This window comes from Ursus americanus, chromosome 34 (genome assembly GCF_024610735.1).
Source record: "Ursus americanus isolate L20-20 chromosome 34, mUrsAme1.1.p, whole genome shotgun sequence".
NCBI classification, from domain to species: Eukaryota; Metazoa; Chordata; class Mammalia; order Carnivora; family Ursidae; genus Ursus; species Ursus americanus.
In genome coordinates, this window is record NC_142160.1 from 158,722 (window position 1) to 185,383 (window position 26,662).

The window sequence follows — 26,662 nt, forward strand, 5'->3', positions numbered from 1 at the left end:
CCCTCCTCTCCCCTACGGCACACCTCCTTCCAGTCACAGCACCGCATTCTGTATCCTCGGAGATTCCTATCCACCCAGCATCCCAAACACGGTCTCACCGGCAAACACAGCCAAGCTTCGCTCGAGCCAATCCTACCCCAATCACGTATTCCTACTGGCCCAAGCTCAGGACGCGGCTAGTTCCACCGATACAACCCCACCGAGAACGCCGACGTCATGTGCACTTTCGTCTCAACTCGGACAACCGGAAGCTGGGCCAGAACTCTCAGGATTCCTCGGGGCCCACCAGGCAGTTACGGCGGCCCCCCCCCCCCCGCCCAGGGCGGACACCGAGAGGTAGGACGACCACCCACCTGTGCACCCAGCAGTTCTTATTTGCACAACTTCCGCCGAGTCCCAGGCGCCCGAACTGATCGCTTCCCTCGCCCGACCAGCCGCTTTTAAAGCTTTGCGCGGCGTGGCCCACGTGCTTCTGCTCCGGGCCGAGAGTTTCTCGGGTCCGTCCCGCTGCTTTTACGGCTCTGCGCGACATTTCCCAGATGCTTGCGTTGGGAGCCCCTGCGCGACGCTCGGCGCCCGGGCTAGTGGGCTGGCCCGGAAAGACGGTTCCTCCAGAACCATGTGGGACTGTGCGCTCAGGCTTGGTGCTGGCAGGTCTGCAGGTACCGGCCTCCGTGTCTGAGCCACTGAGCCGGCGCTGCGTCGCAACTCCATTTACCCGGGGTTTGGGCGCTTCTTTGGGGGTTGGCGGGAGAATTCGACCTCTGTGGGCTAGGGGTCCTGGGGCACCAGCGCGGCCGATCCGCAGGGCAGTGTGGGTCGTTCCTGACTGCGCCTGGAGGTCGCTGAAAGCGGGGGCTTCCCACATCCTGGGGAGGGCGACCGGTGGGCGCCTCGGGGCGGCGGAGGGGTGACGCTTGTGTGTGCGGCGTGTGCCGTTGTCCCCGGGGGCGCCTGTGACCCTCTGCCGCGGCGTGTGCGGCCTGTGCCTGTGCCTCCAGCGCCCTGCGGCGGGACTACTGCTTCCCAGACGCCGCAGCTATGATGCGGGCAGTCGGCCAGAAGGTTCTGTGTGTGAGTGCGTGGTTGGGCCTTGACGGGGGCTGGAGCTGAGGGTACTTTCGAAGTGGGTCATTCTGGACTCCCAAGGAAATCTTTTCCACTTTCCCGGTTCGGCCCTTCGCCAAGAGGTGCATGTCTGAAAACCACTTACGAGGTACCTTGGTGTTTCTTTCTCGTTTTCTTTTTGTGATAATTCATTTTTTCCTCAGCTTTGATTTCCTTGCCTCCTGATTTGAATTTTTTGTCTCCCTTTGATGCCTGACCTAGGCCCAGCAAGTGACCCGGTTTCCAGTATTTACCATTTGAGAAAACGTTGGGGTCGGGTGCCTATGTAAAGAGCCCAGTGTGTCTTGCCGTCCCCCTAACCTCCTATCAGTAATTAGATAAATGTTTCCGTTTTCTTCTGTTTTGTCTTTTTATTTTATTAAATGTATTTTTTCTGCTTATAAAATTACAGATCAGTTTGGAGAATTTGGAAAATACACAAAGTAACAATAGAAATATGAAAACACTCAGGTAACCACCCTGGTCACAACATAGAACATCCCATTCAAAATCAAAATCATGCTTCCTATCCACCCGTAACTTTCACGATAATCACTTTTTTCATTATAGTTTACCTACCTAATAATTAATCAGTAAATGATAGTGTACTTTTTATTAACTTTATGTGACTTTCTGTCCTTCTGTATTATTATTTTTTAACATTATAATGTGAAATGTGTCTGTATTGTGTATATTTTCATAATGTTGGATAGTGTATCCTTATTTAAACAGGTTAATTTATATGTTCGGTATATCATTGGTGGTTAGTTTGATACTTTTCAGTTTGGGACTATTACACTTCTGCTGGAGCAATTATTTTTTTTAAAGATTTTACTTATTTATTCGACAGAGAGAGAGACAGCCAGCGAGGGAACACAAGCAGGGGGAGTGGGAGAGGAAGAAGCAGGCTCATAGCAGAGGAGCCTGATGTGGGGCTCGATCCCAGAACGTCGGGATCACGCCCTGAGCCAAAGGCAGACGCTTAACCGCTGTGCCACCCAGGCGCCCCCTGCTGGAGCAATTATATGCGCAACTACTGGTATGCAGGTAAGCACCTTGCTCTAGGACATGGGCATACTGTGAAGATAACTGCAGGTTTGGTTCCAGGCTGTCACTATAAAGCAAATATCACAATACAGTGAATCAGATTAATTTTTTGGTTTCCCAATATATATAAAAGTTATATTTACACTATACTTTGGTCTTTTAAGTGTGCAGTAGTATAATATCTAGAAAAAATGATGTGCTTTAATTTAAAAATATTTGATTAAAAAATGTTAACCATTATGTGAACTTTCACCGAGTTGTAATCTTTTTGCTGTTGGATCATCTTTCCTCAGTGTTGATGGCTGCTGACTGATCAGTGTGGTGGTTGTGAAAGTTGGGGTGGCTGTGATTATATCTTAAAATAAGACAATGAACGTTGCCACATCAATTGACTCTTCCACAATTTCTCAGTGGCATGTGATGTTTATAGCATTTTATCCACAGTAGAACTTCTTTCAAAACTGGAGTCCATCCTCTCAAACCCTGCCACTGCTTTATAACTAGGTTCATGTGATATTCTAAATCCTTTGTTATCATTTCAGTAATCTTCACGGCATCTTACCAGGAGTAGATTCCATCTCAAGAAACCACTTTCTTTGCTCATCCATAAGAAGGAAATCCTCATCTGTTCAAGTTTTATCATGAAATTTTGGCAGTTACATCCCATCTTCAGGCCACACTTCTAATTCTAGTTCTGTTGCTGTTTCCACCACATCTGCACTGACTTGATCCACTGAAGTCTTGAACCGCTCAAAGCCACCCATGAGGGCTGGAATCAACTTCTTCCAGACTCCTGTTCGTGTTGATAGTTTGACCTCTTCCCATGAATCATAAATGTTCTTAATGGCATCTGGGATGGTGAATCCCTCTCAGGTTTTCGCTTGACTCTGCCCAGATTAAGTGGAGGAATCACTATCTATGGCAGTGGTAGTCTTACTAAAGGTATTTCTTAGAGACTTGAAAATCAGAATTACCCCTTGATCCGTGGGCTGCGGATGTGTTAGCAGCATGAAAGCAACATTAATCTTGTCCATCTCCATCAGAACTCTTGGGTGACCAGGTGCATTGTCAACGACTCGTTCTATTTTGAAAGAAATCTTTTTTTCCTAAGTAGTATGTCTCAAACTTGAGCTTAAAATAGTCAGTAAATTCCACTGTAACAGATGGCTGTCACCTAGGCTTTGTTCCATTTGTAGAGCACAAATAGAGTAGATGTAGCAGGATTCTTAAGGGCCCTAGGATTTTTGGAATGGGCAAGAGCGCTGGCTTCCACCTCAAGTCACCAGCTGCATTAGCCTCTCTTGAGAAAGTCAGCCTGTCCTTTGAACCTTTGAAGCCAGGCATTGACTTCTTCCTAGCCTGAAAGTCCTAGACGGCATCTTCCGATGGAAGACTGTTTCATCTCTATTGAAAATCTGTTGTTTGGCGCGAGCGCCTTCATGAATTCTCCTCGCTAGGTCTTGGGGGTCCCTTGCTACAGCTTCTCCGTCGGCACTCACTGCTTCACCTTGCACGCGTACGTTTTGGAGACACCTTCCTTCCTTAGCCCCGCCGACTTCTGCCAGCTCTCAACTTCTCTTCTGCAGCTTCCTCGCCCCCTCATCCTGCACAGAACTGAAGAGTCAGGGCCTTGGTCCGGGTGAGGCTTTGGCCGAAGGGAATGTGGCTGGTTTGAGTGTCCGTCCAGACCAGACAGACTCTCTCCGTGTCAGCAGGGAGGCTGTTTTACTTTCTCATCATTCGAGTGTTCGCTGGAGTAGCGCTTGCCATGTCCTTCAAGATCGTTTCCTTTGCATTCGTAACTAGGCTAACCGGCACCAGAGGCCGAGCTTTCGGCCTGTCTTGGGTTTCGACAGGTGTTCCTCACGAAGCTTACTCATTTCTAGTTTCCATGGGAAGTGAGAGATGTGTGACTCTTCCTTTCATTGAACACTTAGAGGCCACGGTAGGGTTATCAACTGTGCTAATGTCAACACGGTCGTGTCTCAGGGAATAGGGAGGCCCGAGGAGGAGGAGAGAGATGGGGAAGGGCCCGTCAGTGGAGCAGCCAGAACACACACAACATTGATCAGTTAAGTTCTCTGTCTTATATGGGCACTGCTCGTGGTGCCCCCAAATTACAGTGGTGACGTTGAAGATCACAGATCACCATAACAAATATAATGAAAATGTTTGAACAGATCAAGGATTACCAAAATGTGACACTGGGACACAAAGTGAGCAAATGCTGTTGGAAAAATGGCACTGATAGATGCTTGATGCAGTGTTGACACAAACCCTTGTAGGGAAGGACAAAGGGGGCAATAGCAGTGAGGCACAATAAAATGAGGTATGCCTGTATATACTTAGAAGGGACATTGCTGGGTAATTGGATCATGCCTGTTTCAGCTTTAAAAAAATGCCAAATACTTTGTTAAACTAAATGTATCAATTTGCACCTTTCCATACGCAATGTAGGAGAGTTTTCCTTGGCTCTTCATTCCTTCATTCGACATAAGTATTTCTGTTCTGCTGGTTGTAATGGCATCTCATTGTGCTTTTAAGTTTTTTATTGAACACTAACATAAGTAGAAATAAGTAGAGAAATCATGACTGCGTAACTTGTGAATTTTCACAAACTGGTTCTCTGGTACCATCACCCAAATCAAATGGAACATAATCAATGTTCCTTCTCATGCCCACTTCCAGTCACTTCCCACTCCTCTATCCTCCAGAGTTAACCTGTTCTGACATAGTTTTTGAACTTTACATAAATGGAATCATGCAGTGTGTGCTCTTTCCGTGTCTGGTGCCTTTTTCTTAACATTCTGTGTCAGTGTTGCTGCATTTTCTTGAAACTCATACATTTTCATTGCTGTTCTGTGTTGTTTGTAAATACCACATCTTCCACTCTGATGTTGGCCGGCATTTGGTTTCTATCCTTTATTATGAAGAGAATTGCTGTGAGCCTTCTAATGTCATTTGGTGAACTTGTGTGTGCATTTCTTTTATGTGTGATACATACCTGAGGTGGAATTGCTGGTCATAGAGTATGGATATGTTCAGCGTTAGTAAGTAGTGACAGTTTTCCAAAGTGGTTGCACCAATTTATATTTCTCATCAGTTTGTTTGAGAGTTCTAGTTGTTTCACATCCCTACCAACATTTAGTATAATCAGGCTTTTTAATTTAAGTCATTCTGGTAAATGGATAGTGGTATCTAATTTTGGTTTTACTTGACATTCTCTGATGACTAATAAGCACCTTTTCATATGTTCATTGGAAAAAATATATCCTTTGTAAAGTGACTGAGTCAGTCAGATAACATTGGGTTGTCTGACTTTTCTCTAATAGTGTACATGGTATCCAGATAAACACAAGTTCTTAATTTTAATATAGTCAAATTTGTCAAATTTTTTATGCTTACTGTGTTTTATTTCCTGTTCCTTATATAGTTGTCTTCAACTGTTCTTTATAGTATTTTATTTCTTAATCATGGTGATAGGTACATATGTTTTTGTTATATTATTTTTTAAATCCTTAAGTCTGAGGTGTTTAATCATTTTAAGATTTGGTTATATTTTACATGTTTTAAATTTTTTTTAAATTAGAGTATAGTTGACACACAATGTTACATTAGTTTCAGGTGTGTAACATACTAATTGAACACGTCTATACATTATGGTACGCTCATCACAAGTGTGGCTGCTATCTGTCCCCATACAGTGCTATTACAGTATCATTGATTATATTCTCTATGCTGTGCCTTTTATTCCCATGACCTATTAATTCCATGTAATTTTACTAGATACTGTCAGATTGTCCTCTTGAGGGCTGCTGTACCATCACTTCCACCTGCGGTGTACCAGAGTACCTATCACAGTGCAGTCTGACCCACAGAGTATGCTGTCAGGCCTTTGTCTTCACTAATAAATTGTGATACATACGTCTGTATATCCATGACATCATCACCACAATCAAGATCGTGGACATACCTATCACTCCCAGAAGTTTTGGGGGGCCCCTTTGTAATACCTGTTTCCCATTACTCTTCATCCTTCCCCTCAGCATCAGGCAATCACTGATCTGTTTTCTGTCGCTGTGTGTTATTTTGCATTTCCTAGAATTTTGTGTAAATGGAATAATAAAGAATGTATTTATAATAAAGAGTCTACCCTGGCCACACACACAACCTTCATCCTGGCCCCCTCCCCAGCCATAGTAAAAGCCAGAGTCAGGGGCGCCTGGGTGGCACAGTGGTTAAGCGTCTGCCTTCGGCTCAGGGCGTGATCCCGGCGTTCTGGGATCGAGCCCCACATCAGGCTCCTCTGCTGGGAGCCTGCTTCTTCCTCTCCCACTCCCCCTGCTTGTGTTCCCTCTCTCGCTGGCTGTCTCTATCTCTGTCAAATAAATAAATAAAATCTTTCAAAAAAAATATTTTCCATACAGCCATGTACATTAGTTTTCTTTTTTCTCCTGAGACCTTTCTTACAGAGCCTTCTGCCCTGCTCCAAAATGGAGTCACTTAACTGACGTTTGGCTGCTATGAGTTATTTTACCTAGAAGTCACTTTTGCTTATTATACTAGAACTTTGCTTCAATATTGAACCTCTGTGATGCTTCCTTTGGGGGTTGGGTGGGAGGGAGTTAGGGAGCCCTATGTCTTCTCATGCATTCCCATTACCTCCAACTTGTACTCTGCTAGCTTTATAAAAAAAGGTTCAGGGGTATCTGGGTGGCTCAGTAAGTTAAGGGTCTGCCTTTGGCTCAGGTCATGATCCTGGGGTCCTGGAATCGAGCCCCAAGTCAGGCTCCCTGCTCAGCTGGGAATCACTTCTCCCTCTCCCTCAGCCCCTCCCCCACCCCCCACTCATGCTTTCGCTCTCTCTCTCTCTCTCAAATAAATAAAATCTTTTTTTTTTAAGTACATATGCATTTGAAAATGATCTGGTGTTTTTTTGAGTCATCACATAGCTAGAAATGTATTCATACACACTAGGTTGATAGTTTGGGTGCAGAATTCAGATCAGTGTTGGTTTTTCTTAGGGTGCTGGAAGAATTGCTTCTTGGTCTTCCTCCTTCTAGAGATGCTATTGGGAAGCTCCTTGCCATAACACCTCTGCACCTGTCACTGGAGCTGGTTTTTCTAACCGAAGGTTTTAGGATTTGTCTTTACATCAGGTATTATAAAATTTTACTTGTAAAGTAGTTCCTAAGTCATCTTGTAAGGAAGCTCAGAATTTCTCCTTTCTAGAGCTTAAAGACAGAAGGGAAAAAGAAACATTTATTAAGATCTGCTCTTCCAGGGACACCTGGCTGGCTCAGTCAGGAGAGCATGCAACTCTTGATCTCAGGGTTATGAGTTTGAGCCCCACACTGGGTGTAGATTACTTAACGACAACAAAAAAAGATTTGATCTCCCAGGAAATGTGTTGAGTGTGTGCATATATGCTATTCTTTTTTAACTGTGAGATTCCTTTGCTTTTGTATATCCATCATGGGATCACAGAAATGCCCATTTTATACAAGAAACTCCACATGGAGAAAATGGAATGTTTCAGAATGTGAAGACCTACTGCTTTGTTCACTAATTTCTTTGGAATTCTCCATGGCATGTTTGTTGGCACAGAGTAGCTCCCCTTTTATACAGAACTTCTTCCCTGTCTGTGTTCGCCTCTGCTTCCTCTCCATGTGTGCTGTTCCAGAAAGTGGAGGTGCTCAGTGAGGTGACTGTACATTTAGTCGAACTGCCTGAACTCTGTGCAGAGTTTCCTACCGAGATGTGATGTTGGGTGACCACAGGAACTTGGTCTCAGTGGTAAAGACGTCTGTTCTCCACATTACGAAATCCGCTCTTAGGAATCTGCTTCCTACACTGTGAATTACTTATTTGCCATTTGAATAACCAGCTGGATTTCTGCTTTCCGTTCACAGAGAGGATTTCTGCTTTCCATTCTGGCTTCATAGATTAGGGTGGAAACTTAATTTTCTTCATTTTTCATGATATATGCTTTTCTCAGTTTGGCCCTTCTTTTAATTCTATTTCTTTCTTTCTTTCTTTCTTTTTTTTTTTAAAGATTTTATTTATTTATTTGACAGAGATAGAGACAGCCAGCGAGAGAGGGAACACAAGCAGGGGGAGTGGGAGAGGAAGAAGCAGGCTCATAGCGGAGGAGCCTGATGTGGGGCTCGATCCCATAACGCCGGGATCACGCCCTGAGCCGAAGGCAGGCGCTTAACCGCTGTGCCACCCAGGCGCCCCAATTCTATTTCTTTCTTGACCAAAGGACTGGATATGAATTCCGGGACATCCCAGCATAACTCTTGTTTTCTTGTGAGCAGGACGTCCCATTTCTAAGCCAGCTGTACTCTCCTTACTGGAGCAAGGGCAGGAGCCCTGGACAGGTGACAGAGCACCAGCTACATGCCAGTGCTCAGGTAAGTGAGGGAATGTTGGGGGCATCTAAGGGGGCATTTCAGGTAGCAATTTACCTGTAGTGAGGAGGCAGCACCCCTGAGTCTGGAAGATAGAGTTTTTAAGCCTTGTGGAGATAGTGCTATATGCCGAGTGTCTTTCCCCTCGTCCTCTCCCTCATCACACCCAACCCAATTTACTCTCCTTTTATCATCCAACACTTCTTCCTCAACCACGAAAGTTACTGTATATTTTGTATTTAAATCCTTCTTAGCTTATTTATTTTGAATTTAGACTTGTACAAGTGATACTCTTCCTTACAAAAGTGTGTGTGTGTGGTGTGTATGTGTGAATAGTGGGGGGTATGGTGTATGTGTGTGGTGTGTGAAGTGTGTGGTGTGTGTGTATGTGTATTCTATTTCTATTTTGGTTTTCACTGAATGACCTGTCCATGTTTTCTTCTTTTTAACCAGTTTTTGTTATTCACCCATTCATTTATTTATTGTTTTAACCAATATGTCTTGAACTTGTAAATTGTGCAAGGCAATCTCCTGGGTGTATATTCAAAAATGTGTAAATCATGAAGGGTTTCATAGTTTAATAAGGGCTGAGAATGTGCACATAAAGAACCCACACTGGGTAGAATCTGCCACAGGAGAATCCCACACTGAGAGCTCAGGAGGAGGCCAGGCCTGGAGAGGACAAGTGGACGTGAGTAAGAGTTGGAGTGAGTGCAGTAGCCTGCGGTGAGGGGCTGGGAATCCAGTCCGTGCTTGCATTGGGAAGAAAAAAGGGCAACAAGATTAAGGAAGGGGGGACCTAAGAGAGTGTGTGTTTGATTCAGCAGGTATTTACTGGGTGACTATTGTATGCCAAGTCACAGCAGTGACGGAAATAGTTGTAGTTCCTGTTCTCTCAAAGCATGCATTTTAACAGGGGGAAATAAATAATAGACAGTTGAATACGTAACATCAGATGGTGTTAAGTGTTGTGAAATTTTTTTAAGCGAGAGGATAGTGTGGTGTAATAAAGAATTTAACCTTTCCTGGAGACAGATGTGTCTTTGCTATTGGCTTCTTCTGAGCCTGATGATATGCCTTTGGACTGTCATGCCTAATTGTCTTGGGGTGAGAGCTGCCCCACCCCAAAGTTTAACGGTGTGATTTCTTGTGGGAACTTTGTCATGCATGATCAGCTTGACCTCCAGAGGTGCTAGACATTGAGGTTAGCCACATGAGCAGCTGCGCGTGGAGCCCAAATAAACACTCAGGACGTCAAGTCTCTGGTGAGCCTCCGCGGTTGGCAGTACTATGTGCATTATTGTCACAATACAGTGCCAAGAGGAGTTAATGCTGTCTGTGATTCCATGAGGAGAGGAAATATGGAAGCTCTGGGTTTGGAACTCTCCTAGACTCTACCCTATACTTCTCTTCCCTGCCTGATTTTAATCTGTATCTTCTCTGCATAAGCCATACCCATGAGTGAGTTCTGTTAGTCCTTCTAGTGAATAACTGAAACTAAGGGTGTTTTAAGGACCATCCCCACAAACTCACAAATGGTGTCAGGAGAGAAGGGAGTCTTGACTGTGCTCTAACTCTGCATTTGGTGTGAGAAATGGGATTTACTAGAATGACCCTGACAAATTGAAATGTGTAGTTTGAGAAGATAAAGGAGAAGGCATGAGAAATGATAAATCTTTATTCCTGGGGGACCATAGGCTCACCTACAGTATAGAACTATAGCTGTGTTGTGATCAGTTACTAGAGGTAAAAGTTACCAGTGGGATTTAGAAATGATGGATCTAACTCCCAAGAAGCTGGCTCACTGGATGCATAAGGAAATGCAAAGTAACAAGAAATATACAATCCCTTGGTCATTGTGGCCCTGTGATAGTTACAATAACAGTGAAGGAAAATATTGGCATGGTTCCTGATGCTGGGCCAACCTGAGGTTGTGGCAGGTCCAAGCTACATGCTCTGCTCTCAGAGCTGCTATTGATGGGCAAAGTTAAAATGAAAACAAGAACAGTGTGGGCCAACCTCAAAATCTGCTGGTCCAAGCTATAGATGTTAGCCTCAGGGCTGCTACCAAAGGGAAAGTCCTGCTAAACAACAGAAAACTATGAAAGTCAGAGTAATTTTCAGGAGACTGGGGAAAGACAAAGAGGAGAACTAGGCCCAGCTTTAAAGGGTTGGAGACCTTTAAATGTTAAGAAATGGGATGAACTGATGGGGACAAAGCAAAGGTCTTAATGTAGCACTCTTAGAGGTTGGGTAGACAGATGGGGAGTTCCTGCTAGTCCCCAACTTTGAAAGGTCTTATACAAACCTACTTTATTTACTCTAGTTTGGAATAATTTAAAAAAGCTAGAAGGCAGAGTGACAATGAGAAACCTGACTTTGGGGTGGTGCTCCTACAATCTAATCAGTATATGGATTGACAAAAGGGCCAGCATCCTTTGGCCTAATCCCTAGCTTGGGATCCAAAACCACATGCACATGAGTGGGGACATGGTCAGGGGTGAAGGAGAGACTTTTCTGGAACTTGTCATTGGCATGAGCCTGATATACTGTGATCCAAAACCTGTTGGTGAAGTCCTAAAGAGAGCTACATTTAGGTTAGGAGGATATGGGAATGCTGTGTTTGATGGTATTAAGGTGACAGTTTGGGTAAAAATGAGACTATTTCAACAGATTTTACATGACGTGGTTGTATCTTATTTATCTGATTATATTATGGAAGTAGATGTTATATCTGACTGGGGAACATTTCAGCTACCTAGTATTGTAGAACAGAAGGCACATAAACCTGCTGTCTAGTGACATTGATTACGTGTCCGCAATAGGAGTGACTAAGATGACGCCAGCCCACACAGATTATTAGTTTGATAGACTGGAATCACTGATGGCAAAGACATTACCACATTAAGTAATGGCTGTTAGAAGCCAAAGTGCTGGTGTGGACAGATGTTCTGAACAGTCATCCTATACAGAACACAGGCTGAGGCTTAGGGCAAAAGCCATTGGTGACTTCTGGGGCTTTATACCAGAAAATTTCCACTTGAGAGACAACTATGAGCTTGCTATTGGATATTAATTAAAACTGCCCCTATTACTGAAAGACAGAAAATAATTCTGAAATACTCTTCGTATCTTGGGTGATGGAGGGCAGTACCCAAAAGAGTTCCATACAAAACTGGAAATAGTTTGTGCAGAAACATCCTACCAGGGAAATGCAAAGATGTATTTATAATATTCACAAGCAGATAGCCTCTTTTTCTGAGAACCAACTTTGGAATATCACCTGAGGAGCTTCCTGATCCTACTGCCACTGGACAGTGCCCTGTAAAGAGCTTTCTAGAGACCAACAAAGAACTGCTTAGTGTATGGATGACAATTCTATGGTGAATGGACAGCATCTGGTTTGGAAAGCTACCACACTAGAAATGACTGATGGGAAATCTGTCTGAAAAAGTAAAAACATATCAGCTCAGTGGATGAACTGTGTGCTATTCTACCCTAGTTTGGGTTTGTTTGTTTGTTTGTTTGTTTGTTTGTTTGTTTGTTTTTTTTTTTTTAAAGATTTTTTATTTATTTATTCGACAGAGATAGAGACAGCCAGCGAGAGAGGGAACACAAGCAGGGGGAGTGGGAGAGGAAGAAGCAGGCTCATAGAGGAGGAGCCTGACGTGGGGCTCGAACCCGGAACGCCGGGATCACGCCCTGAGCCGAAGGCAGACGCTTTAACCGCTGTGCCACCCAGGCGCCCCTGTTTGTTTGTTTTAACCAATTCATGAGTAGTGGCTAATGGTCTAGCTGTATAGTTAGACAGATGAGCAGTAGATGCCTTTATTAAAGGGGTGCCTATATGGGTCATGACCTTATGGAAATTTAGGAGGCACATTAAAATAGGTTTTGCTAAAAGCCATCAGAAGAATCTTCATGATCAGTAGGTGACTGGAACTCTCAAATGGATATCTTGGTAAGCTCACTTGAAGTAGCCACCTGGGTGCATGAAACGAGTGGAGGTGGGAGAGAAGAAGCAATGCAGAGATGCTTGGAGGAAGGCCCCACACAAAGCTGGAAAGTATATGAAATTGGATTGGTACTTACAGCTCTGGGTGTTTATGATTACATTTCTTTCCTCATCACCTCAACTTTCTTTGTTCCTATCTGATGTAATGATTCTGGGACCAGTCTTGCAACTGGAAGCAGGGATAATCCCTAAGCAAGAAACTATAATTATACCTTTAAACCTTTACATCAGGATTCCTAAGGGCCTGAGTGGATGGTGCCTTCAACCTTTCTGGGAAAACTGAGGTTTACCACGTGGTGTACAACTCCTGACAGACTGATCACTTGTATAACTATAAATTTCAATGACCAAATGCTTGTAAGAGTCCCTGGTTATCAGGGACAAAGTACAGTAGTGGCATACCTGACTTCCCACAGTGTGCTCTGCACAAACACATACCACCCTTGTTTTTGTGCATGAAAATAAGTAAAATAGGAGGGGGCAGGAAGGTGGAGAAGTAGGGGACTTCGATTCAACCAGTCCCCTGAATTTAGCTGGATATCTACCAAACCATTCTGAACACCCATGAAATCAGCCTGAGATGTAAGAGTATATATCTGGATCTCCACAAGCAGAAAATCTATGGTCTCGAGGCTGCATCTTGCCTGGATTGTGGTTGATGTTTTGGACTGTACATTCCCTCAACCACCCCTCAACAGAATGACTAGGAGGAGGAACTCCCAACAAAGAAAAGAGCCAGAGACAATGGCCTCTCCCGCAGACCTAATGGATATGTATATAAGCAAGATGTCATAGATAGACTTCAGGGTAGAAATAATGAAGTCAATATCTAGGCCTGAGAAAACCATTAGTGGCAATATAGAATCTCTAGGGGCAGAACTGAGAGCTAATCAGGCCAAACTCAAAAATGCTATGAATGAGATGCAGTCTAAACTGGATACTCTAACAGCTAGGGTAAATGAGGCAGAAGAATAAATCAGTGACCTAGAAGATAAGCTGATAGAAAGGAAGGAACAGGAGGAGGCCTGGGACAAACAGCTTAAAATCCATGAGAACAGACTTAGACTAATGATGCCATGAAACGTTCCAATGTCAGAATTACTGGGATCCCTGAGGGGGTGGGGAGAAAAAGAGGACTAGAAGGTATCTTTGAGCAAATTGTAGCGGAAAACTAACTTAATCTGGGGAATGAAACAAGCATTCATGTCGAAGAGGTAGAGAGGACCCCTCCCAAGATCAAGGAGAAGAGACCAATGCCCCAGCATACAATAGTAAAACTTGCAAAACCTAGATCCAAGGAAGATATCCTGAGAGCAGCCAGGGGGAAGAGATTCCTTACATACTGAGGAAGGAACATCAGAATAACGTCAGACCTGTCCACAGAGAACTGGGAAGCCAGAAAGGGCAGGCAAGACATATTCAGGGTACTAAATGAGAAGAACATGAAGCCAAGAATACTTTATCCAGCAAGGCTGTCATTCAGAACGGATGGAGAGATAAAAAGCTTCCAGGACAGGCAGACTGAAAGAATATGTGACCACCAAGCCAGCCCTGCAAGAAATACTAAGGGGGATTCTATAAATGAAGAAAGACCCCCAAGAGTAATAGAAACATAGAAACAGGGACTGTACAGACAATAGGATGACAATAAACACATATCTTTCAGTAGTTACTCTCAATGTGAACGGCCTAAATGGTCCCATGAAATGGCATAGGGTTGCAGATTGGATACAAAGACAGGACCCATCCATATACTGTCTACAAGAGACTCATTTTGAACCTAAAGTCACCTCTAGACTGAAAGTGAGGGGATGGAGACCATTCATCATGCCAGCAGAACTCAAAAGAAAGCTGGGGTAGCAATTCTTATATCAGACAAATTAGAATTTAAACCGAAGACTGTAATAAGAGATCCAAAGGGACACTACATCATTCTTAAAGGGTCTATCCAACAAGAAAATCTAACAATTGTAAATATCTGTGCCCGCAACATGGGAGCAACCAACTACATAAGGCAGCTGTTAACCAAAACAAAGAATCAGATTGAAAATAATAAATTAATAGTAGGAGATTTTAACACTCCACTCTCAGCATTGGACAGATCATCTAAACAGAAGATCAACAAAGAAACAAGAGGTTTGAATGACACATTGGACAAGATGGACTTCGTAGATATTTACAGAACATTCCACCCTAAAACAACAGAATACTCATTCTTCTTGAATGCACATGGAACTTTCTCCAAAATAAACCACACACTGGTCACAAATCAGGTCTCAGACAATACCAAAATGCTGAGATTATTCCGTGCATGTTATCTGACCACAGTGCCTTGAAACTGGAACTCAATCACAAGAAAAAATTTCAAAGGAATTCAAACACTTGGAAGTTAAAGAGCATCCTGCTAAAGAATGATTGGATCAACCAGGAAATTAAAGAAGAACTTAAACAATCCTTGGAAACTAATGAGAACAAAAACACTTCAGTCCAAAACCTATGGGCTACTGCAAAGGCGGTCCTAAGGGGGAAATACATAGCCATCCAAGCCTCTCTCAGAAAATTACAAAAATCCCAAATGCACAAGCTAACCTTACACCTAAAGGAGCTGAAGAAAGAACAGCAAATAAAGCCTAAACCAAGCAGGAGAAGAGAAATAATAAAAATTATTAAACCAAGCAGAGCTCAATGAAATAGAAACTAGAAAAACATTGAACAGATCAATGAAACTAGAAGCTGGTTCTTTGAAAGAATTAATAAGATCAATAGACCACTGGCCAAACTTATCCAAAAGAAAAGACAAAGGACCCAAATTAATAAAATCATGAATGAAAGGGGAGAGATCACGACTAACACCAAGGAAACAAACAATTATTAGAAATGACTACCAGCAACTATATGCCAACAAATTAAGCAACCTGGAAGAAATGGATGCCTTCCTGAAAACTTACAAACTATCAAGACTGAAATAGGAAGAAACAGACAATCTGAATAGACCAATAATCAGTAACGAAATTGAAGCAGTAATCAAAAACCTGCCAAAAAACAAGAGTCCAGGGCCCGATGGCTTCCCAGGGGAATTCTACCAAATACTTAAAGAAGAAATCATACCTATTCCACTGAAACTGTTTCAAAAAAAATAGAAACAGAAGGAAAACTTCCAAACTCCTTCTATGAGGCCACCATTAGCCTGATCCCAAAACCACGCAAAGACCCCATCAAAAAGGAGAATTACAGACAAATATCCCTGATGAACACGGATGCCAAAATACTCAACAAGATCCTAGCCAATAGGATCCAACAGTACATTAAAAGGATTATTCACTATGACCAAGTGGGATTTATTCCTGGGATGCAAGGGTGCTTCAACATTCGCAAATCAATCAATGTGCTAGAGCACATGAATAAAAGACAAGAACCATTTGATCCTCTCAATTGATGCAGAAAAAGCATTTGCAAAGTACAGTACCCTTTCTTGATTAAAACTCTTCAGACATAGGGATAGAGGGAACATTCCTCAATATTATAAAAACCATCTATGAAAAGCCCACAGCTAATATCGTTATCAATGGGGGGAAAGCTGAGAGCTTTTCCCTTAAGGTCAGGAACACGACAGGGATGCCCACTCTCACCACTATTGTTCAACATAGTACTAGAAGTCCCAGCCTCAGCAATCAGACAACAAAAAGAAATAAAAGTTATCCAAATTGGCAAAGAAGAAGTCAAACTCTCTCTCTTCACAGATGACATGACACTTTATGTGGAAAACCCAAAAGATTCCACCCCCAAATTACTAGAACTCATACAGCAATTCAGCAATGTGGCAGGATACAAAATCAATGCACAGAAATCAGTTGCTTTTCTATACACTAACAATGTAACTGTAGAAAGAGAAATTAAGGAATCGATTCCATTCACAATAGCAACAAAAACCATAAGATAACTATGAATAAACCTAACCAAAGAGGTAAAGGATCTATACTCTAGATACTACAGAACACTTATGAAAGAAATTGAGGAAGACACAAAAAGATGGAAAAACATTCCATGCTCATGGATTAGAAGAATAAACATTGTTAAAATGTCTATCCTGCCCATATTCAATGCCACCCCTATTAAGATACCATTGACATTTTTCAAAGAGCTATAACAAACAATCCTAAAATCTGTGTGGAACCAGAAAAGACCCTGAATTGCCAAGGGAATGATGAAAAAGAAAAAGATTACATTGCCTGACTTCAAGCTGTATTACAAAGCTGTGATCACCAAGACAGCATGGTATTGGCACAAAAACAGACACATAGACCAATGAAACAGAATAGAGACTCCAGAAATGGACCCTCAGCCCTGTGGTCAACTAATCTTCGACAAAGCAGGAAAAAATATCCAATGAGAAAAAGACAGTCTCTTCAATAAATGGTGCTGGGAAAACTGGACAGCTACATATAGAAGAATGAAACTGGACTATTCCCTTACACCATACACAAAAATAAACTCAAAATGGATGAAAGACCTCATTGTGAGACAGGAATCCATCAAAATCCTAGAGAAGAACATAGGCTGCAACCTCTTTGACATTGGCAACAGCAACTTCTTTCAAGACACGTCTCCAAAGCAAGGGAAACAAAAGCAAAAAATGAACTTTTGGTACTTCATCAAGATAAAAAGCTTCTGCACAGCAAAGGAGACAGTCAACAAAACTAAGAGGCAGCCCACGGAATGGGAGAGGATATTTGCAAATGACATTTCAGAGAAAGGGCTGGTATCCAAGATTTATAAAGAACTTCTCAAACTCAATACACAAGAAACAAACAAATCATAAAATAGGCAGAAGATATGAACAGACACTTTTCCAATGAAGACATACAAATGGCTAACAGACACATGAAAAAATGTTCAAAATCATTAGCCATCAGGGAAATTCAAATCAAAACCACACTGAGATGCCACCTTACGCCAGTTAGAATGGCAAAAACTGACAAGGCAGGAAACAACAATTGTTGGAGAGGATGTGGAGAAAGGGGATCCCTCCTACATTGTTGGTGGGAATGGAAGTTGGTACAGCCACTCTGGAAAACAGTGTGGAGGTCCCTTAAAAAGTTAAAAATTGAGCTACCCTATGATCCAGCAATTGCACTACTGGGTATTTACCCCAAAGATACAGATGTGGTGAAGAGAAGGGCCTTATGCACCCCAATGTTCATAGCAGCATTGTCCACAATAGCTAAATCGTGGAAGGAGCTGAGATGCCCTTCAACAGATGACTGGATTAAGAAGCTGTGGTCCATATATACAATGGAATATTACTCAGCCATCAAAAAGAACGAGTTCTCAACATTTGCTGCAACATGGATGGCACTGGAGGAGATAATGCTAAGTGAAATAAGTCAAGCAGAGAAAGACAATTATCATATGGTTTCTCTCATCTATGGAACATAAGAACTAGGAAGATCGGTAGGAGAAGAAAGGGATAAAGAAAGGGAGGGTAATCAGAAGGGGGAATGAAGCATGAGAGACTATGGACTCTGAGAAACAAACTGAGGGCTTCAGAGGGGAGAAGGGTGGGGGACTGGGATAGGCTGGTGATGGGTAGTAAGGAGGGCACGTATTGCATGGTGCACTGGGTGTTATATGCAACTAATGAATCCTCGAACTTTACATCAAAAAAAAATAAGTTGGTAAAATATGAATCTAGCTGAAATGGGAAAAAGGTAAAGAAGAAAAAAAAAACGGAAAATTTTAGTCTGAAGGATAAATGAGTCATGAGAAAACACCTGGAGATCAATATACTGTTTTCCCTGGTGCTGGAGTTTTACAGTTTCCTGGGATCCATAAGCTTGTCATTCACCTATTCTTCCAGTCTGTCTTCTTTTTTTTTTAATAATATTTTTTAATTATGTTAGTCACCATACAGTACATCCCTAGATTTTGATGTAAATTTCCATGATTCATTACTTGTGTATAACACCCAGTCTGTCTTCTGGTGGAGGGGCCTGCTGTGCTGTTTCTCAGGTATCTGCCTGGGTGGAGTTGCCCCACCCCTTGTCAGGGGGATGGGCTTAATGTAAGCTGGTCCTCTGTGGCTTTCTTCCCTGGTGGCTTTCCCCACCTCTTCAGAGGGTCAGCGCCAAAATAGCCATTACTGGATCTCCCAGCCAGAGCCACAAGACTGCGGTCCCCACTCTTCAATAAACCTTCTGACCAAAATGTCTCCCTTTCTGTGTGCACCAAGCTCCACAGACTCCTGCAGGTAGCTCCTACTGCAGTTCTCACCGGAAGGATTCCCAGGAACCTAAGAGGGTCTCTGTACTTTGTGTCTTTGGGCTCGTTCGCACACACCCTGCCCTGATGCTCCCAGGTCATGGCTGGGTACCGCCCTACTGTCCTTTCCAGCACCGCTGTCACTCTGAGAGCTGTTGCCCAGTCATAGGCGCAACGAGTTTGTCCCTCCCAAGGGATGGTAACCAGTCCACACATTCCAGTGCTTTTCCAGGTGTTCAGGCAAAGAGCAGTGTCCCTACTGGCTGGCTCCCAGTTTATGACAACCAGAGCTGAGTCCCTCCTGGGCTCGCTGACCATAACCCCTCTGCTGCTTGGGCATTCTGTCAGTTCAGGCACCCTCCTTCTTTCTGTCTCCTGAGATCCTAAGACCACAATGACTCACCTAGAATTCTACCTTTTTCATCCCGAGCCCTTTTCAGAAAGGGATGTCTCTCACTGCAGATTTCTAAGGGTTCCAATTCTGCACCCTGGTGTTATATCAACTTCCAGTAGCCAGCTTATGGAGGCTCCCTCCCCCCTCCGTTCATCTTCCGATATTTTCCTGCAGATTCATGACTCCACACCTCCTATCTTGCAAAAAGCAGTCATTTTTGTTTGTAGATTTCCAGATATATTTTCTTACATCTCATGCTGAATTCATGGGTGTCTAGAATGGTTTGATAGATATCCAGCTAAATTCGAGGGACCAGATGAAACGACGTCCCCTACTCTTCTGCCATCTTGCCTCCCTCTCCTAGTGATGGTATATTTTTAAATTTCAATGAAGCAATGAGAAATTTAACATATATTGGGAATTACAAAAAATATATTGGGAAATGCTATCTCTAGGATTTGGAATAATTTGAATTAATAAAATTATCTCTTAACATGTACTAAAGTGAGATATGAATCCATCTTTTCATTTTGTCTTTTAAAAATCAACTTTATTGATATAATTTACATACAACAAACTGCATCCATTTAGTGTTCAATGCATTTGGCAGTTGTGTACATCTATGAAACCACCAACACAGTAAAAATACAGAACATTTTCATCATTCACAAAACATTTCTTGTACCCCTTTGATGGCCATCCCTCCCTCTCCCCCCAGCCCCAGGCAACCACCAATCTGATTTGTGTCACTTGACTATTAGTTTGCATTTCCAGAATTTCATATAAATGCAATTATTCAGCATGTGATACTCGTTTATGTCTGGCTTCTTCTTTTACTCAAAATTACTTTGAAATTCATCTGTGTTGTTGCACATGTCAGTAGTCATTGCTCTTTGTTGCTGAATAGCATTGCAGTAGTCATTTATGGATAGCCCACATTTTGGATATTTATTCACTTGATGATGGACATGTGGGTTGTTTTCAGTTTGAGCCTATTATGAATTAAACTATCAACTATCATGTACAAATCTGTATAGACATAAGTTTTTGTTACTCTTGGGTTGAATATGGGAGTGGAATGGCTGGGTTGTATGGTACCTGTGTGTTTTAACTGTTTAAGAATTTGCAAACCATTTTCCAAAGTGTTTGTGTCATTTCAGATCTGCATTTGCCACAAAGGAGTTCCAGTTGCTCCACATCTTCCAACACTTGTTTCTGCCAATCATTTTGACATTTTCATGAGTATAGAGGTATCATTGTGATTTTAATTAGTATTTCCTTGATGGCGAATGTTGAAAATCCTTTCTTGTCCTTCTTGGCCATGTCACATCTTTCATGAACAATTTGTTTGAGTCTGTTGCCATTTTTTATTGGATTATTTGCCTTCTTACAATTTGGTTGTAAATTTGTTTATATTTTCAGAACACAAATCTTTTGTCAGATAGTTATTGCAAATATTCTATTCTGTATCTTGTCTTTTCATTTTCTTAGCAGTACCTTTCAAAGGACAAGTTTTTAATCTTGAAAAGCCAAATTTATCATTTTTTTTTCTTTTATACTTCATTACTTGTGTCCTATTTAAGAAATCTCTTCCTATGGTTCTGGTACATTTTAAATGGCTGCTCTTTAATGATATTTACAATTTATTTTATGGTTATCAACTTTTTCATTTCCTTTTCAATTTTGGTCAATTATGTCCTGCCAGGTAATCATTCATTTACTCTAGGTATTCTCTTTTGACCCTATTAATTGATCCAATATCACTTGTGGTTCTTCTCACTCATTATAAATCTTATGTAAATTTTCTCTCTCTCTAATTTATTTAAGTTTATGTGGGGTTATCTACTGGGGTTTTAAAATATTTTTCTATCTTAAAAGAGAAAAGATGGATTACTTTACAGAGAAAATACCATATGATTTCACTCATATGTGGAATTTAAGTAACAAAACAGATGAACATAGGGGAAGGGGGAAAAAAAGAGAAGCAAACCATAAGGGACTCTGAATTATAGAGAACAAACTGAGGGTTGATGGAGGGAGTTGGGCAGGAGATGGGCTAAATGGGTGATGGTATTAAGGAGGGCACTTGTTCTGTTGAGGACTGGGTATAATATATAAGTGATGAATCACTAAATTCTATGACACCAATATTACACTATATGTTAACTAACTAGAATTTAAATAAAAATTTGAGAAAAAAGATGGATTACTTTATACATCTTGATGCCTGAATAAACTTAAGCATGCTTTCAGATACAAAAGAAACCTAGAATAGAATGGTTTATGCAAAACCTGTTTATTTCTATCACCTAGCAAGTCAGGAGGTAACTTGCTACTAGTGTTGACTAAATACTGTCATGACCAGTGTTTCTGAATCTTTCCCCTGCAGTCGAATGATTTGATAGATAAACCAGAGAAGGTTGCCACTGTCCCAGGCATCATGTACAAGGCAGGAAGAAGGGTAAATTGATGGCAGTGGTTAAATCTATCCCTTTTCTTAGGACAGCAAAGGTTTTCCCAGAATGCATCTACCAGTGTTTTGCTTTTCCTGGCCTAAGTCAATTACCTGGCCACTACCATCTTCAAAAGATGGTAACAAAGTAAGTAGTGAGGGCGAAGCATTGGAATTGCTCTGCAAACCCACACTGTCTACAATTGTGAAAGTGGCTATCCATGCCCAAGAAAAAAAAGTCACTTTCCCAAAAGATATACAACATACACCAAAAAAGACACTTAAAAAATCTTATAATATGTGAAGGTCAACTAAGACTAGAAATTCAGAAATTGAATGAAGAGAGAAATATTTAAACATGGTAAAAATAATCATGTGAATGGGAAAGTATATACAAAGTCAAGTAAAGCAATAGTTTTGTTAAAGGAGTTATTACCTTTAACATACAAAACAACTGTTACAAATTGACAACAATCCAAAAGGAAAGATAAATAAATGGTTTATAAAGGCAACTTAGAGAATAGAAAATGGAACGGTCAAGAAACATTTAAAGAGGTATATTAATATGTAAATTAAAGTAAGTTATCACTTTGAAATCAGAAAACTTCTCAAAGTTAAAGAGTAGCCACTATTTTTAGTAGAGGGGAAGGGTGGCTTTATTTACTAATGTTGGAAATATGAAATGTTAGTCTTATTCCACAGATATCTGGCAATTTCTATTAAAATAAAGCATAACTCAATCCATCAGTTTCAGTGCTAGAAGTAGGTTGCAGAAAGAAAGAAAAAAAGCTCCAGTAGGTAAGGACATGGTTATGACTGTCTATTAGCCCATTATGCTATCCTACTTCTTGAGGGTGGTTACGGATCATTTTTCCTAATGACAAAAATGTGAATAAACAGTGGCAGGAGACGATGAACAAATTATGACCTGTCCACACCATGGACCCTTTTCAGCTAGTTGAAAGTTATTGTTGAGTGCAAAAGATGCAAAACTGTGTGTGTAATAAAATCCCATCTTAAGACAATGAAAACACATTCATATGTGTGCACAGATATTAATGTGTCTGTATGACAGAGTAAAAAGAAAACTACGAAGTTGACTACCATTGCTTATCTAGTGACAGACTGTTGGTGTGGCTGGAGTTGCTATGAGAGTGGAGAAAGTGCAAAATTCAGGAGATAAAATATAAGTCACACTTACACAGTTATATGTGTTTCAGTGTATTTTTTTTTTAATTAAAAGAAAGGCTGTTGTCTTGTGGGGATACTTCTGTCAATGAGTTTGCAGTTCTCCACTAGAGGGAACTCCTTTCCTGGGTCATATCCTTTCCTACCTCTAGCCAGTCCTCAGAGGGGAGGCAGAAGGCCTTTTCCACCTGTGCTTTGCATCTGGTGATTGTCCTTCTCTACTGCTACAGCAGTGCCATGTTCACATGTGTATGGCCCATGTCATCTCATTCCCTGGGCAAAGACCGGCTGGTCTCCATCCTGGACAATGTTGTCACTCCCATGCTAAACCCCATCGTCCGCACTTTGAGGAATAAGGACATCATAAAGGCCTTGAAAGTGGTAGAGGAAGAAATTTCATTTCCCTTGCATTGTAATATTTATTTTTCTGTAATACTTAACAATAGAAAATTAGCTGTCTTATTGATACAATCCAGTTGCTTCTTGCCAACATGGCTAATAAAACTCGAAGAATTAAAAGGTAATTTCAATGATAAAACAAATTGGGCAAAATGTTAACCGATGAATTTGGGTAAAGGGTTACTATATATGTTTTGTATCCTTCCTATTCTTGAACACTTCTATCTGTTCTATACGTTTGAAACCATTCCTAAATAAAAAGTTTAAAAGGTTAAGAAAAAAAAGTCAATTATTGGGCTGGCCTATTGGTCCCCACTGGTTTGAGACACGGGCATGAAATTTAACCAATAAACAAAACGAAATATATTTCTTGAAACACTTCTTCCAGTTTCCTTCTGGTATGAATTTTACGGCATTTTATGAAAATGATGTATTCTCATAAAACTTATTCTCCTCCATTGTTTATGATGTCTTATAAGATGTAACTTGTGGACAAAGACTTTTTGACATACAACAATTCTGTAGTATGAGTAATTTATAACTGGTTCAAACGTAGAGAAGTCTTTCTCGTCTTTCTCATTTTCAGGAAATACACAATTTCACTCATGCACAAATACTGAAAACTGATTTCTGAATGAAGCTATTTCCACACAATGTGCATTTATTTTGTCTACTTGCAGCAGAAATTTTATAACTTCCATGTGATTCTCCAGTCACTGCTTTTTAGGGTTCTCTTTACAAAATGAGCTTCTAACCTGTTATTTCTCTCATCTGTGAATTTGCCGATGTTCAGAAATTTAACTTTTCAGTTTCAGGATGATTTTCTAGTATTGTATTCATAAGGTTTCTCTCCAGCATGAATTCTCTGCTATGTAATGACATGATGATTTGTAAATGAAGTCCTACTTACATTTAGTAAGACAGAAAACTACTCTCTCCTATGAATTATCTGATGTATGATTAAATGTTGGTTTGAGTGAAAGTTTTCTTAGTTACTGAATTCACAGAATGAGATTTTTTTAATTTTTAAAAATTAATTTAAAATACATTTTAAATTTAAAAATTTAGACTGTAAAATTGTTTTTAGAAAGTTTTGCTGTAAATACAAATGAACTATAGTAGTGAAATAAAAAGATATGCCTAATTCACACTACTCCCCCTGGTAAGGTCCTTGCTGTACATGCCTTCAATCAATACCGACCCTGGAGTTCCATCTAAGTAAGATTCAACTCTCCCATTTCATCCATAACTGTCCATCATCCATTCCCCAAGCAATTCTCAGTGCCCCTTCAAATATGTGGAGGCCCACAAAAGGAAGTCTTCCTTTCTCCTAGATGTTACTGCCCTGTTGACAAAAGGTAATGCAACTTTGTTTGTTTTGTTTTGTTTTGTTTTGTTAGCTTAGTAATGTAGAATTGTATTCTTTAAAAATGTGCCTGGGCAGGTACCTGGGTGGCTCAGTTGGTTAAGCATCTGCCTTCATCTCAGGTCATGATCCCAGGAACCTGGGATGGAGCCTGCTCAGCAGGGAGTTTGCTTCTCCCTCTCCCTCTGCCCCTCCCCCTGCTCTCTCTCTCAAAATAAATAAATAAAATATTTTTTTAAAAAAGTAAATAAAATGTGCCTGGGAATAAAAAGGTTGACAATCACTATCTCAGTAATCCTTCTAAATTAATCTTTGAAATCCTTATTTTCAAAACCCTGGGCTCTTAGACCAGTCTCCATTAACTTCACTTCCTATTTACTATCCAAAGGAAAAAAAACACACTATTAAAAAAGAAACATGAAGAGTCTCTTAGTCGATCTCCGTTTGCTAAAGTTTGGCTTCCATAATAAAATTTGACACCACCAAAAGTAATTTTCTCTTATGTATCAAAGTTTACAAAATCTTTAACAAAACAGTAAATGCCTTAACTTTTACCAACAACAAAAAAATGGGAATAGTGTCACACACAAATGAGAGGATTTTCATTTTTTAGTTTTAATTAAAAATATATATATTTCTGAATTCCACACTCCTTAGAAAGAACAACTCTCAGTGCATTGAATCCGCTAATGACAGAGCAGGTGGTATAGACCAGTATGGTAGAAGAAAATATGAAATATATTTAATTCTGTTATGCACTGGAGGGCTACCAAGAAGTGAGAAACTGCATGAGTAAGATTAGAGATAAGACATAACCTCTGGAATTTGGGGCTATTTATTAAAAAGAGGTGTTTGCAAATTTTTAAAGCAAATGCGGGCCAAGAAAGGTTAAGACAGTTTTTGACAAATTTATGGGACCTATTGGTACAAATACTAGAATTAAGTTCCTTCCCAGGATGAGGCACCTGGCAATCTCCCCAAGTCTACATCTCTAGGGTATCCCCTAGAAATAAGAGTGAAAAACGCCAGACATGCCTTCATGGGGACTGGACCCCAGTCTTACTCTCATTACATGACTGCATGAAGACAAACAGGGGTGTTCATGCTCTTGCCTAGTCACCTGTTAAATGTCAAAGGCAAATCTTCTCTGGAAGAAGGTATCATCCAGACCACCTCAGTATCTCTACAATTTTTAATATATAGTGTCTGGTAGTTGATTGAAAATCACCAGGTACAGGAGAAGACAAGGGTCACTGAAATATGAAAGAACCAATGGAAAAAGGTTAATGGGGTGTAACTAATAGTGTTATTTCTAGACAAAGCAGAGGAAGATAATGAATCAGAAGCATACTTTGACTAGATAATAGCAAAAAATTTCCCAAAATATGAAGAAAAGAAAAACCCCACTAGGCTACAGATTTTAAAAACACTGCAAGCCCCAAACAAATACATAGAAAATCACACCTAGGCATATCACTGTGCAATTGTTGGCAGCCTAAGACAAGGCATGAATTCTGAAGGAACCAGAGAAAAGGAAAAAAAGCACATTACCTTCAAAGGTAATTACATTGAAAGCTTATTTTCCAACAAAACAGTGAAGCACAAACTTTAACAAAATATATTCAAAATACTAATAGAAAATAACTGTCACCTTAGAATCTTATATTCAGTAAAAATATCTTTCAGAAATGAGGGTAAAACAAAGACATTTTCCAAGAAACAAACAAAATTTGTCACTAGCAATCACACACCAAAAGAAATGCTAAAGGGTCTTCTTCAGTCAGAATAGAAATGACTCTAGAGTGAAACTTAAAAGAAGATTAAGTATGAGGGTTAATCTAGGTGACTACTGACTCTGAGACAATAATGACGGACCACATCAACTACTTACAAAACCCAAATGCATAACGTCAATACCACGTAAGTCAGGAGGGAAATAAAGGGACTACTTGTGTAGCTGCTCACATCATCCAGAGCGGTGTGGATACTAATTTAAATCAGCCTTCAGTAAGTGAAGAGTACG

The 26,662-nt window shown here is 40.9% G+C and overlaps 1 protein-coding gene and 1 long non-coding RNA gene across 8 annotated transcripts in view; one reads left to right on the top strand and one right to left on the bottom strand.

Moving 5' to 3' along the window:
- LOC123776458 (uncharacterized) overlaps window positions 1-1,526 on the bottom strand; it is a 106,735-nt gene extending 105,209 nt beyond the window's left edge. For all 7 annotated transcript variants that reach the window (XM_087858847.1, XM_045772447.2, XM_045772444.2 and 4 more), the window contains exon 1: window positions 354-1,526. In XM_087858847.1, the coding sequence (XP_087714973.1) occupies window positions 354-868 (515 nt within the window). In that variant the 5' untranslated portion in view covers window positions 869-1,526. The remainder of the gene's footprint in view (window positions 1-353) is intronic.
- LOC123776459 (uncharacterized) lies at window positions 526-26,452 on the top strand. The gene is made up of 5 exons (XR_006775355.2): window positions 526-662; window positions 1,520-1,578; window positions 1,958-2,154; window positions 8,475-8,570; window positions 20,395-26,452. It is a non-coding gene; the product is annotated as an uncharacterized LOC123776459 (long non-coding RNA).
- Window positions 26,453-26,662: the final 210 nt, after the last annotated feature.